Raw genomic sequence first — 14,351 nt, forward strand, 5'->3', positions numbered from 1 at the left:
TCATCTTTTCCACCATGAGCAACTGAGAAGTCTTTGTTGCATACACTGCAGTGTGCGTGATTCACAGAAATTTCAGACGCTTTAATGCATGGAAATTCTGAAGAATATGAATCTTTAAACTTCTGCTTTGATAATTTTGGCTTCTTCGTTCGAGGCAGCATTATGATTAAAAATCTTTCACCTGATTCACAGTTCACAAGACACACGCCGTAAACTACACAAAGCAGCCGAATGCAGCCTAAACACGCATCAGACAGACAATTGGGTGGAACTATTGATAAGTCGTTAACGGTTGGAGTTACTGATCTACGATTGGCTAATTCTTCAAAACTAGGAACGCACTCAACACGTGATATATGATAACACGAGTATTCAGCCAATCATCGGATGAATTAGTTGGTTCCGTTTTGCGTACTGGTTTTCCTGCTCTTATTTCTGTAAAATCCGTAGTTTTTTCCATACTTTTCGTAGCTCGTAGTTTTTCATAAATTTCCGTAGAAACTACGGAGAATCCGTAGTAGTTGGAGTCTATGAATAATACAGATTTCTTGTTTAAAACCACATATGATAAAATTGACAGAAAGTTTTTTGAAAAATTTCCAAATAAGGAATTAGGTTGGACCTGTGACCCATTTTGCCTTTAGTGTTTTCAATTCCAATGTATCTCTAAATGAAAACGAACAATTAATTGATATTTTAAGTGATGGAATACTGTGTGTTAAGTCTCTAACTTGCCAAAAATTTTAGTTGATTGGAAACTAATATGCCGATTTAAAAGGAATGAAAGTAAATTATTACGTTTCTTACATAAAATTGTACAGTAAACCTTTAGCTTCTATTTAAAAATTCTAAAATGCTTATGTTACATTTTTCTGTTATATAAGCATTGAAAGTGGATTTCTCACTGAAATAGAAATAATTTTGCTATTGAATAACATGGAGAACCTTTTTATTGAAATATTTTTTTCTCTGTGACATTAGTTGCATCTACTACAAAATAAAGATTAAAGAACTGTTTTTAACACATTTTGAATTCATTGTCATATTGATCTATGAAGCACTAGATTAGTGAGTTTTTATTACATTATTGACAAATATAGTTTTTAAACAATCAAAAAATTTAAAGCGGAGATAATTATTTGTCAAATATGAATGTGTTTTCAAAGAGGAAATGAATAATAATAAGAAAATTCAGTCAGAACATTCACATCTCTAACTAAGTAATTTGCTTTGATTTAATCTTTATAATACAATATATTTTAAAATGATAAGGCAAAATCCAACGTGAAAGGTTATGCGAAGATTATGATAGTACCTAGAGTATTCAGCATTTCGTATAATCCTATAAACAGATAATAATAATATTAAAATAAATTTTATCTGAATGAAGTTTTCTTATTACAGAAACAGTAAAATTATGCAATTACATTAACGAATACACTTTCAGACAATATACTTAATATCGTTTACAAGCGCAAGCCAAAGTTCTGTTTATGTTACATCTCGCCCTTCAGCGCATGCTCAAGAATTACCATCCAGGCGAAACTAGTCGATTTGTCCATGACGTCAAAAACTCGAAAAGTGGGGTAGGGTTTGGAAATACGCCGCGAAGGCTGCACCCTATACTAGGATTTTACCCCATTATTTTGAAGTGGACAAGAAAGTGGTGAGAAATTGGCGCAAACAAAGGATGTGTTTAAAAAGCACGGGAATATTGCCGTATTAAAAAAACGTAATTTCGGACGTATAGTCCGCGGACTATCCGGTGGTGTGGACTATCTGACGATTTTTGAAATTTTTTTTATATAACATCGTGTCTGCGGACTATACGTGCGAAATTATGGTATTTAAGAAACAATTCAACATGAAACAAAAAATCATTGTTTCGAGTCTCTTAATCAAAGCTGAGCCAAGTTTATTCCAACTGCTTAATATAAATACAGTATAAAAATACATACATAAAATTTTTTTGATTTAATTATAAGTATACAAATTAACATCTAATATATATTTTACATATGGAATTCATAATACATTTCTCATTTAATGAAATTACTTTTCAGAGTTAAACAGTTCGCTCATATTTTATTTACACAATTCACATTTTTTACAGAAAAGAAATATCAGATTCATTTATGTTTTCACATGTGTAATTTTCAAATGTTAAACATATCTATTTGCTTATATCATAATAAACAGTTATATAAAAAATGCATAGTAATGATACAGAAAAACTATAACTATTCTGATTAATTAATTAAAGCAATAACTTATTTGAATTTTCTAGTCAATGGAATTAAATATTCATTAAATCAATATTTTACAATATTTTGTCATTATTTTACATAATTTTTTAAAAAATAACAACTAATATGGATGCTATATAAAAAACCATACTATATTCTGGGAAAAAAAAAAAAAAAAAAAAAAAAAAAAAAAAACATTAGTAGAATTTAGTTTAATCTCGGAGAATAAGCATACTGCTCATGAAACTATGTACAATATTCAACAGTAACTAAATCTGATATTTTACATAGATTATACACAGCTGTTTTTGTAGCTGAAATTTAATACTGTCACCTAATAACAAACAGTGTATTTTTCCAAAAGGCAATATTATGCTGCAGCATCAAAAAATGTATCTATGGTATTAGATACATCAGTTGGTGTATATTTTATATATTTTTCTGTATTCTTTGTGAAACCAGCATCAATATATCTGAAACAAAGAAAGAATATTAGAAACAGAACAATATCTATCAGCATGTACTATTTTCGTAACAACAACATACAGAATTTTAAATTTTTACACTGACAAGAAATAATAAATACAGGAATTATCATAATTAATTGAAGGTAAGACCTTGAATATAACAGGTTCTATATATTTAATGATGTATTTAAAAAAAAAAAGAAAGTGCAGGTGAATATTAGATGACAGCATGCATTGGTGGTGATTTCAAGCACTTCTCTGACTCTAAGACCATTTTATTAAATGAAGAAGCTCGGAAAAGTACAGTCAGAAGTCGTTAATCCGGACTCGTCGGGACTTTGGCGATTCCGGATTATCGATTTTTCCGGATTATAGATCATCAGTTTAAATCCTGTAAGATGGCATGCAGAAATTATCAAATTAAAAATATGAAACCATAATTTATGAAATAAAGAACAATTATGATCTAAAGGGTATCAAAATTTACAAAAAAAAAAAAAAAAAGCTTAATATTTTTTGCTTTATTAAACATTTCTTTCAATGTAAGTTGTTTAAATTGCTTCGTATTTTATGTGATAATACTTTCTCTTTAATTCTATAAACAGACATAATTTCTTACATGTCCAGTTACAAAGTTCCGCTGTTCAAGTCCTATAATTGCTATGTCGAGAATACTGACTGATTTGTCAATCGAAATTTTTTTGTTTTTAATAACCTCTGTGTCACTTCGCAATCGGAAGCAAATTACAATGACGAGGAATTTGATTTAAATCATATCAAAGACGGAGTACATCGAGATGAAATACTACATTTAGTAAGGAATTACAAGCCAAATAAAATAAAAACGTCTGCCCTGAAGATAAGGATAGTGCTGATAGATCCACTTCCAATTCATTTCGTGCCGCGGCGTCCCCCCCGCCGCAGAGTAGCGTGAAATTGATAAACAGATTTTGGAATGGTTAGATAAACAAAGGATATATATGCCTTTATCCATTTTTTGAAGCAATTCCACTTTTTGTTTAATGGACTTCGAAACATACTTTCGCTTTGTAGATCCTTTGCATATTAGTAAATATATATCGGAAATTCTATTTGACATAATCGAAAGTTCAAGCTACTTTTATAAAATTGCTCTAACAGTCTGCTAAAAATAATAAGCTGGATCCAATTTGAAGAATAAGGAACAATGCAATCTGCAACATTAACTGAATTAGATAATTTTAGCTTAGCTTACACCGTTCGTTATACATTAAACGCACATGCGTAAATGTATTTTGGGCATGTGCACACGCATATTTGCAGCCGTCAACGTGACACATGCCCAGAAAGTTTGTAGCTCCGAGGTCCGGATTATAGATCATTCCGGATTATGGGTGTCTGAATTAACGACTTTTGACTGTATTTAACAACAAATGATTATTATTGATGATCTGGTTGGAAGGCATTTTGTATATATTTTTTAATGTTCAATTATCTTTATTGATAGTTTTCTAGATGTTGAATCAATTAAGTTATTGTGTTTGTATCTTCACTGAGGATCGCGAGAGAATGTACACCAGAAGCATCTGTTGTGGCGACGTCTGACTTTTCTCACTCTAACAAATTCCAGATGAACGGACCTGGGGTAAATGGAAAGTTTTATAACCAAATATTTTGAAAACAGAATTGGCATATGGGATGAATAGTAGGGGCATGCTTTAATAAACTGGCTTTTTTTCGATTCTTGCATCGGTAACAGCTTTACTTTTTGAGAAAGAACTACAGAAGATTGTGTACTGATTTCCTTGGTAAGTTTTCCCACAAAATCGGGACAGTATCTATTATTTTCTGCAAATTTATAGTATGTATTTATATTCATTTAAAAAAAATCTAGTGTAGAAGAGGTATCTTTCACATGTCTTAACAGAAATTAAAAAACAGCCATTTTATGGGAAACATATGGGATTATTGCTAGGTTGCCGGACAATAAAGTAGTCTGAAAAATACTGCCATTTCGAAAGTTAAAAGATTAAACAACTGAATGCTATAGCCAACTTCTCTATTAATCATAAACTGAAAGTTGAGGAAGTTTCTTGAAATAAATGAAAACAAAGCTTTAAGTTCCTCTTCTACAAGCTTCCATGCAAAATTACCATCATTATACTTGTTCTAAACATTAAATCCGTAGATTTTGCTATATAAGAGTCACACTTATTGAGTTTTATTTATTATAACGTGTATAAACTTTCCTAAACATAAGACAAGGAAAACATAAAAAGTTAGATTTTGTAATTTTTACATTTTTTTCAAATGTCACAGCATGAATATTTAAGTCATTTAAAACATTTTTTAAACTAGAAAGATATGTCTGCAACCAATAGTTGGCCAAGTTACAACTTCAGTGTACAAATGTATATAACTTTACACCATTATCTACAATACTTAGTAGCACCTTGAAACTCCTATTATTAATTTTTATATTTAAAAAAAAATAATGCATGCGAATTAGAAATTATTCAGTTATTTATTTTATTATACATTAAAATATGCCCTGCGTGCAGTACAAATCTTTTGAAATATTTAATATAATAAATGAAAAAATCCTTAGATGGCTGATGTGATATGAAACAATAATTATGAACACATCTAAAAATAAAACTCGTTTCATCAATTACACATTAAAACGTTATTCAGGGGTGGGGGAATAAAAGGTGGGAAGAAGCAATTTCTAAATATTTTTTTTAGGATGTAAGTAAGTAAAGCACAAAAAAGTGTATGAAAGAGTAAGAAACAAATATATTTACTTTTCATAAAACATGGTATACTTGGGAAGTATAAATTCTTTGTTATCTCTTTTCAAACTTTCTCTCAGTTCTACATCTGGTACTGCATAAGCTTTTTGTGTCCGTGTTATTTCTTCCATTTCTTTATTAAAACCAGCAAATTTATCTTTGATGTTCTGTTTATCTTTCTCTCTCAACTACAAAAAGTTTCATGAATGAATATTTAACAAATGCAGTGTTAATTTTAACCCTTTGAGAGGCATGCCTGCCGTTAATTGGTCATGAGGTTTTCTTGTCATTTGGCATATATGAGCTTACAATTTAAAATATGTTGCTGTTTTGCTTTATCTAATGATGTAAATATCATCTTAATGAATGAAAGTTTATAAAAACAGAAACTAAAATAACCAATTTTACAAATTTAACTAATGAATGCTGCTTAAAACAGGTCTACATGAGCACATGCAAAAAGTCATGCCACTCAGAGGGTTAATAGATATTTTATTTATTTTTTCAATCAAACAAAAATATTTATAATTCTTAAGAGCAGTTAAATCTTAAACTAACAGAACTGCAGATATGATGTTACATTCATCATTAATAGAGGATCCCTCCTTTTAACTTCCTTGTACAAAGAAAAAAGGAAGTACTGTAATCGCGAAAAGTTTCAGACAATATATATCAACAAAAATATCCATTTTGACTGCTACTGAATGCAATTTAATGATGTTTTTGCGTGATATCTGTATGTAAGAACAGAATAAAAGACTCTTTTCCTCCGAAAAAATTATAAAGCTGCTTTAAAATGAATTCTGAAGAGAATTTTTCGTGGCATCTGTATGAACGTATGTACGTACATACATATCTCGCATAACTCAAAAATGAGTAGCCTCAGAACGTTGAAATTTTGTATATAGGGCTGCTATAACATGTAGATGTGCACCTAGTATTTTGGTTGCAATCGGCTGCACCAAACGTATATAAATATATTTATATATCCACTCTGTTACCTGGCTCAGTGATCTCAGTTTCTTTACTCATATATGTTTGTAAATTGTACATTATTTTGCTTTAAAAATGATTCAATTATGTTGTCCTTATCTTCCGGTTAAGGTTTTTATGCCTTTAGTAAATCTGCAAGCAATATTTGTAAACAATTTAAAAGCTGTTTAAGCCTAATTTTTGAATAACATGGTGGACATGTTTATTTACGTTTGAAACAGCAGAATAGTAGATTTATTGCCAATGTAGAGAGACTAAGCTTTGTAACAATAAAAATAATGCCTTCATTTATTATTGCGAATTAAATCATGCTTAATCCTCTCTGGAATTTTTTCGAAGAAATAAATGTTTAAGATTTACTTGGTAATTTTTAATACAGATATTTTGAGTTTTTATGTATTTTTGCCTTGTCGCGAAGTGAGAATTGAATTAACTGAATGAGAAATACTCAATCGTCTGTGAAAAGTTGTTTGCTTAATTTCTTTTATACATCATTCTAGCTTTATTATAGTATTTGAATAGAACATGTAGCAACAATTAGATAATTCTTTAAATGATACAAATTTTGTGTATTTCGAGTTGTAATATGAACGACATATAATACTGTTAAGTGAACCTAGCACCAGAGTGTCTCTATGGTAAACAAATAGAGAGAATTTTAAAGAATGCATTTATTCTATTGCGGTTTATGCACTGTTGGCAAAGTAGATTTAATTCAATCCAATAAGTTTAAATGAAATGCAAGGAAAAATGCATATAATTTAATATTCCGTACAGGGAAGTCATGTGGTGTACACATCAGATTTTTTAAAATTTGTTTTTATAAGCCACAGAAATTCTTTGGAGTTCCAAGCAAATGTTAAGTTCTCAATATTATATACCCCTATTCCGTTATTTGACATCTTTAAGTTAGAACATTATAAACTGAATGTTTTCTACTTTCACAACTGCTTAAGACTTATTATCTCTCATTTTGCGCAAAATAATACTTAATGTTATTAAAATCAGCTATATTTACCTTAAGACTAGTAGGTGCTCGTGCAGTATTTAAAGATGCTCTTTCGTGAGAAATGGGCTTATCAACTTCCATGACATAATGCAATACTCGACTCCAACTGTGAAGAATATTTACGATAATTATTATGTATTTAAAAAATCATTTACGTTATACTGATACAAGTCACAAAAATGAACCAAAAATACACAGACTATGAAGTGATTTTGAGAAACACACTTGGAGAAAAAGTGTGTTTTGCTTAGTCTTAGCTATTTTTCAGGAAATTCAATGGTGTTTAAGTAAAAAGAAAATTTACCATTTTTTCAGCAAAAAATTATTATAATATCTAACTTAACCGTTTTTCTCCCTCTCATGACATTAATTCTTCTTCACTGAAAAAGGAATTTGTAAAATTTACACAAGTGCTAGTCACCTGTCTTAATTTTGTAGTGAATACATCTTGTATTTTTTAACGAATATTTTGATTTCCATTGCTGAAAATACATATTTCTTCATACTTATGTTCTTCATTTACCATTGTTCTACCTGCTTCCACTGTAAACACTTCTGAACAATAATCAAGTAGAGAAAAATTTAAGTGATGTTCTAATAGATATGGATTTTTAATTCAATGTTGTGTTGATTACAAAGACAGATAAATTTGTGCCTTCGGTTTTTCAAGCATTAGTTGCTAAAAGATATACATTTATGTTTTCATTCCTAAAAATATTAATAATTTTCATAAAGATTTAAACAAATAAAAAATATGCAAAATATTACAAATACTCATCATTCAACTGTAACACTTCATTTACCCTGAACATTTGTGGTCACATGTGATAAAAGAGATTAACAAATAGCAGTTAAATCAAGAAATACGGTTCTACCTCATTTTTTGCTTATAATTAATTACTCTATTGTAACTTAATTAACCTTGTGGAATTGATGTCAGGTGACTCTCATCAGTGACTGGGGAATATTCTAACTTCAAAAATAAAAATGATATAGCAAGCATTAAACATTTAGTGCATCACTACTGTTAAATGGCATCAAGTAATACTTGATATCACGTAACCACCATGCCAGGCCATAAAACATACACAACAGAGACATGTTAATATGTGGACAGCATTCAGCGTTTTTTTAATTTTGTATATTTACAATGAACTATAATTATCATGGATTGTATTACATGATTATGGTAAAGAATATTAAGAGCATCTGCTAAAGCGGGGACACCTCCATGAAGGATTTTCCAGAGAAATTGACTCATATTCATAATACACATGGAGAAAAATATTAAAACATTTATGTAGTTGTTAAATTTCAATTGCAAACTTAATTCTTTATAACTATTATTATTCTTCGTACATGAAATCCTACATGACAAACACTATAATGTCTATTTCCCATAAATTCATAATGGCGTCAACTTCAGTGAATGCATTTGTCAGGGATAACAGTAATGGGCAGCTAACTATATACTTCTTTAGAACACTTATGCATATTACCATGATTTATCTAATGCCCTCCAAAAAACAATTCATGGGGGGGGGGAAAACAGAAATCTCTCTTTACCTTTGTGAATACACTCTTTTTTGGTCCCTTATTTGGTCATTATAATAACTCTCTACTCCAGGATTATGTATTTGAACTATTTCAAGTAGGCCAGTCCTGTCAAAGAAATAATATTTTCAACAATAGCTAATTAATTGAGAAAATTTTTATAAATTTATCTTCAAGTCAATTTTACTACATATATATTGTTTACAGGGTTCGTACACATTTCTGCACACAGAAATTGAGTACTTTTAAGGACCATTAATGAAAAAAATTAAGACCTATTGGTAAATGGAAGCTGAATAAATTCAGTTAAAGATATTATCTATGCCTGAACTTCACTTTTATAATGCCATCCTAAGAATAAAATAGATGATTCATTATTATTAAACATAATTATAAAACAAAATGGAACATAAAATCAACTTTAAATCAAATTTATCAAGTAGCATTGAATGTTTTACACTTACAATGGTTGGACATATTTGACAGAAGATTAGTGACATTTTATTTATGTTTTATTAACAGTTAGCTTCATACTGATTTTTTCTTTTGTTTCCGTTTGTCACATACTTCCTTAGCCTAGAGGTTTAGTAAATAGTAGGTAGATTTTATGTCAAATGACATAGGTGAAAATGAGAAATAAAATCCTAATCAGTATGATTCGCAACAGAAGCTTGGCTGTTGCCACCGCTGCTGCTTCCTTAGAGAGAGACCTGCTGATCAGATCAAACCTGAAAGCCTGATGTATGTACGGTTTGCAAGGTTTGAAAGATAGTTGTGCTCTGTCTGTCTGATGCAGATAGTGGCGTAGCTTTGTATAGAGCTTCTCGGGTTGTAATCCAGTTAATACAATTTAAGATACCAATAAGCCATTAAAGCACCAGAGGTGACAAGTTGTTTTGTATTATTTTACGTCTTGCTAGATGCAAAGAATAAATTTTAGATAATTTTTTTCATTCTTGTGCTGTGTCTTATAATCACAGTAAGGTTAATGAAAGGCAATAAATTGCCTTGATATGCAGAGATAATTTTAAGGCTTAGAAGCTATTACAAATAATTAAATTGAGTAGTTAGATACTCTTAGTTATTATAAATTTACATGGCCACTATAATTTTAAAATGTTTGTTAGAAAAGCACTATTAAAATCACAATTTAATAATATTTCACAGTTTAAAATGGAAGTAATTTATAACATTAATTCTTAAACAATATTAGGATCATTACACATTAAAATCTACAAAATATTTGTGTTTTATAACAAGAACACACAACAAAATATTTATGCATCTTTTTAATTTGAAGCCTTCCCAGACATTTTAGCTGATTTATATCAATTTCCTTCTCTCTAGGCACATTTTCTAACAATTAGAAATTGGTTTCAATATGCAAAACAATGTTCCCACTAGTTTCTGCATACGTTACCTCCTAACTTGTCACTCTTCTGACAATGTACCTATGAGGTTTTGCATGAGCTGGTGAAAGTTAAATAGTCCAAAACCTCTGATAGACATAAAGCAAATTATCGCTACATCTCAAAGTAACTACAAAGTCAGATAAAGGTTTAAATAAACCTCTTATTAGGGAAAAAAAAAAATAGAACATAGACACGCTCTTATGCTAACAAAATAAACTACATATTGCGGTGATTAGTTAAACAGAAACAGTCAAATTCAGACCAAAATGTAGACTAGCAGTCAATTTAATTTTAAGCTAAGCTAGCTTATTAACTCTTTCGTCATGACAAATTCAAATGCAATGATAATGCAAAGATAAATAATTGCAAATTATCAGAGCTGGCAGGAACTAATGCAGCGTGCCCGCCAAAGCCAGAAACACATTGTTTTACTATCCAAAAACCTCAGTTTAGAAACTATCTAACTGATTTTGCGTTCTGGCGAGGAAAAGGAAAGGGGACGTTATAGTAGAGACTGAAATTATAAACAATTGGTTAATTTATATAATAATATCTATACATATCTTTGAAGAATAATTTTCTTTCTCTTTATGTATCCAGTTTCTTTCTTCAATACATTTCCTCTTCATTTTAGAAATTTTGGATTGAACTTATAAGGTATTTCTCCCTCCTCCTTAGCGTGCCTCTGTGGTGTAGTAGTCTGCATGCTGGGCGCGTATTCCATGGTTCGATTCCCATCGAAAGTGCTGCTCATCTTTCCTGCTTCAAAAAAATCCTAATGTCTCTACAGTGGCGCCCGAACTAAAAAAGGGTGGTGGATGAAGGATGATTCTCCACACCCAGGATTTGGCAATTGGGTCACCTAAAAAAAAAAAAAACCCAGTCGCCCTTTAAAAGGGGGAGTATATAAGGTATTTCTCCTGCCTTCTTAGCGTGCTTTTGTGGTGTAGCGGTCTGCATGCTGGGTGCGTATTCCAGAGGTCCGTGGTTCAATTCCTAGAGAAGGTGTTGCTCATTTTTCATGCTTCCAAAAAATCCTAATGTCTTGACAAATTAAAGATTTCTGTTATCCTAAAAACTAAATGAGCAGAAAAAGCTACTAATTTTATTTCTTTAGTAATATAAACATTCAGAATAAATATGAAATGATACATGGTAATAAGGCCCAGTTACAGAGACAATGTGGCCAAATTTTTAGAATTTAGTGACCCACCGAGCAAAAAAAATCTAGAAATAGTAAAACTTTTAGAATTTAGGATAGGCACGAAGTGCAAAATATAAGAAAGCACTAAGTAGCAGAGCTTAAAACCTAGCGCCAGCCCTGTTTGATGAATTGAAACATATAAGATGGATCTTTTAAATTGTTAGTTTTCAATTTCTAAATAAATAGAAAAATTCCTTTCTGTAAATGTCTGTCCATGTGATAGGATTACAAGCATTTTTGATATTTTCCACACATTTGTCTAGTGAAAAGTAGAGCAAACAGAAGAAAGAAGAGCATGTTAAAAAAAACTTCTAGTGTCAAAAGTAAAACATTCAAATATTATGTTTCCATTGTTCTTTCAAAACTCTCCAACAAGTAACAATTTCACCACAAAATTTCTGTAAAATACACCCATCACGTGTTAATACCATGAAGACATTTTTCATTTTGTAAAATTTTTCTCGAATATTCTAGAATCTTGGGTCTTTAAATCTTGCTTTCAAATTCTTCTAAACTTTCTAAGCTGCAATGCCTAAAATCCTAAAGAAAAATTACCTCTACCAATCCTGTAACAGCAAAATGCCAGAAATATTTTGAGGGGGGAAGAAAAATGTGTAAAATGATGATGCGCACTCTGAGATAGCTGCATGGGAAAAATGTTAACCATGAAAAAAATTAAAAAGAAGACATTTTTAATTAATTATATAGCTACTTTGCTTTTGCTAAGAATTATTTCATAAATTGTGCTTTATTACCTTGTTTATTTTTCAGATTCACAATATTGCATAATAAGTCGCCAAGATGGAAAGTAATATCCCTTTGTAATATTTCAGTGAAAAAAAAAAAATGTTTCATTTTAATGTTATTTTTTAAATATAATTTCAATATGTTATCATTATTTTAATGATTTTTAATGTTAAAATGTTTAAGAAAAATCGTCAAAAAATTTCCAGATTGCCGAAAAACAATCTTTATAGAAACTGATCTTAAAATCGCCAAAATGTTGATATGTCACCAAATTTAGAACCGTTTAATAAAAGAATTCACATTAGCAAAAGCGAAAAGTTGTTTAAAAGCTATTCATTAGAAAACTATGAAATAAATTCGAAATGCTTACAGGTGTGATTCACTTTTTGCCCAGAATGTCGAGTATCCTAACCTTTGTATTAGAAACAGGAAGAAATTATAACCCATTCACCCATTTAAAAAGATACCATATTTATCAGTGAATCACCAAAAATATTCCTCCACAATGTTAATTCACACTCAAAATAGCAGTCATAAAAACAGGCAAAAATTCCAGATCATTAAAATTAAGGACCTTCTGCCGATTTTGGCAGAAATTAAAGACTTTTAAGGACCAAAATTCAATTCCAAAAAACCTAAGGACTTATAAGGACCGTACAAACCCTGATATAACATAACCTAGTTTCCCAAACTTCACTATAGATATACCCTTGTATCAGTATGTATCACTTGGATATGATAATAATGAATCAGTAACTTGGATAATATAATTATATAATATGAAATTACAGTTAAATTCCTGCTGAAATTAATTAAATGAAAATGAGTGTCTGGCACATAACCTCTAAGCTGAAGTGCTAAACACAAGTTAAACATACAGGGTGATCTTTTTTAATGTGTGTGTGATTATGGCAAAGCCTCGAGGGCTATCTGCCTAAAGGGAGGGATGCCTTTCGTGGAGGACTTTCTAAGGGAAACTGGCTCGTATATACACGTTACACATGGGGAAAACCACGAAAACGCCCATGCAGCCAGCCCGTTCGTGGGATTCGAACCTCGGACCGAACTACCAGTGTTCAGCGACTTTACCGCTCGGCCGCTGGTGGGCTGATCTTTTTTAAAGTGACAGCGTTTGGAACGCCCTGTAGCACGATCTAATAGCCAAAATGGCACCAAACTTGGTATTTAGACTAATCAAGACATGGGAAAAAGGATTCCGTGAAAAACAAATTTAGTTCCAAAAATCGTCACTAGGGCATTTTGTGGCGCTGCTGTAGCTTACAATAACGAGAATTAGCATAAAACACGAGTATCAAAGACAAATGCAAATGTGCAATGACAGTGCCAGAATAGAGGCTATAAAAGCAAGTAGTAGACAGCTCTGACAAATAATCTCAGCTGAAGTAAACGAGCTCCAGTGGATATGCCTCTCATGTTACCGGAACGTGCTTTACTGGTGAAGCTGCATTACATGAATCAATGTAATGCATCCGCAGCTCTTCGGAAATTTCGAACCAGAAAAAAATAACGAAAGAGGCCTTTATTGCTGAATAATCTTAAGAAAATGATTAAGAAGTTCGAGGAAATGGGGTCACTGACCATTCGCGCTGGGAGAGGACGTAAACCAGTATCAGAAGATGTAATAACTGATGTGGCAACTGCAATTGTCAAAGGAATGCAGGGAACCATTGCTGGTACTAGCAGCGCCCGGGGTGTAGCTCGACAATTAGACATGAATGGAGAGTTTTGTGGCGTGTTATTGGATTTTACCCCTACAAAATCAGCCGCTTGCACGAACTGAAACAAAGTGATTATGATAAGCGAGTGACATTCGCTCTATCGTTTCTTGCCAGGGTAGAAATTGATGATGGTTTCCCATGGCACATTCTGTGGGGAGATGAGTGCCATTTTTATCTCAATGGGTCCGTAAACACACAAAATAGCCAAA

General features: G+C 31.2%; 1 protein-coding gene across 3 annotated transcripts in view; it reads right to left on the reverse strand.

Moving 5' to 3' along the window:
- Positions 1-1,880: 1,880 nt before the first annotated feature.
- Positions 1,881-14,351, reverse strand: part of Exo70 (exocyst complex component 7) — an 89,501-nt gene continuing 77,030 nt past the window's right edge. For 2 of the 3 annotated variants that reach the window (XM_085818960.1, XM_085818959.1), the window contains exons 18-21: positions 9,053-9,148; positions 7,496-7,592; positions 5,497-5,672; positions 1,881-2,719 (exon numbers count right to left, since the gene is read on the reverse strand). In XM_085818960.1, the coding sequence (XP_085675086.1) occupies positions 2,617-2,719; positions 5,497-5,672; positions 7,496-7,592; positions 9,053-9,148 (472 nt within the window). In that variant the 3' untranslated portion in view covers positions 1,881-2,616. The remainder of the gene's footprint in view (positions 2,720-5,496; positions 5,673-7,495; positions 7,593-9,052; positions 9,149-14,351) is intronic. The other variant, XM_085818961.1, reaches the window with a different exon arrangement.

Source organism: Stegodyphus dumicola, chromosome 6 (genome assembly GCF_044657685.1).
Source record: "Stegodyphus dumicola isolate Sdum_Otavi_A_Nest chromosome 6, ASM4465768v1".
Taxonomy (NCBI): domain Eukaryota; kingdom Metazoa; phylum Arthropoda; class Arachnida; order Araneae; family Eresidae; genus Stegodyphus; species Stegodyphus dumicola.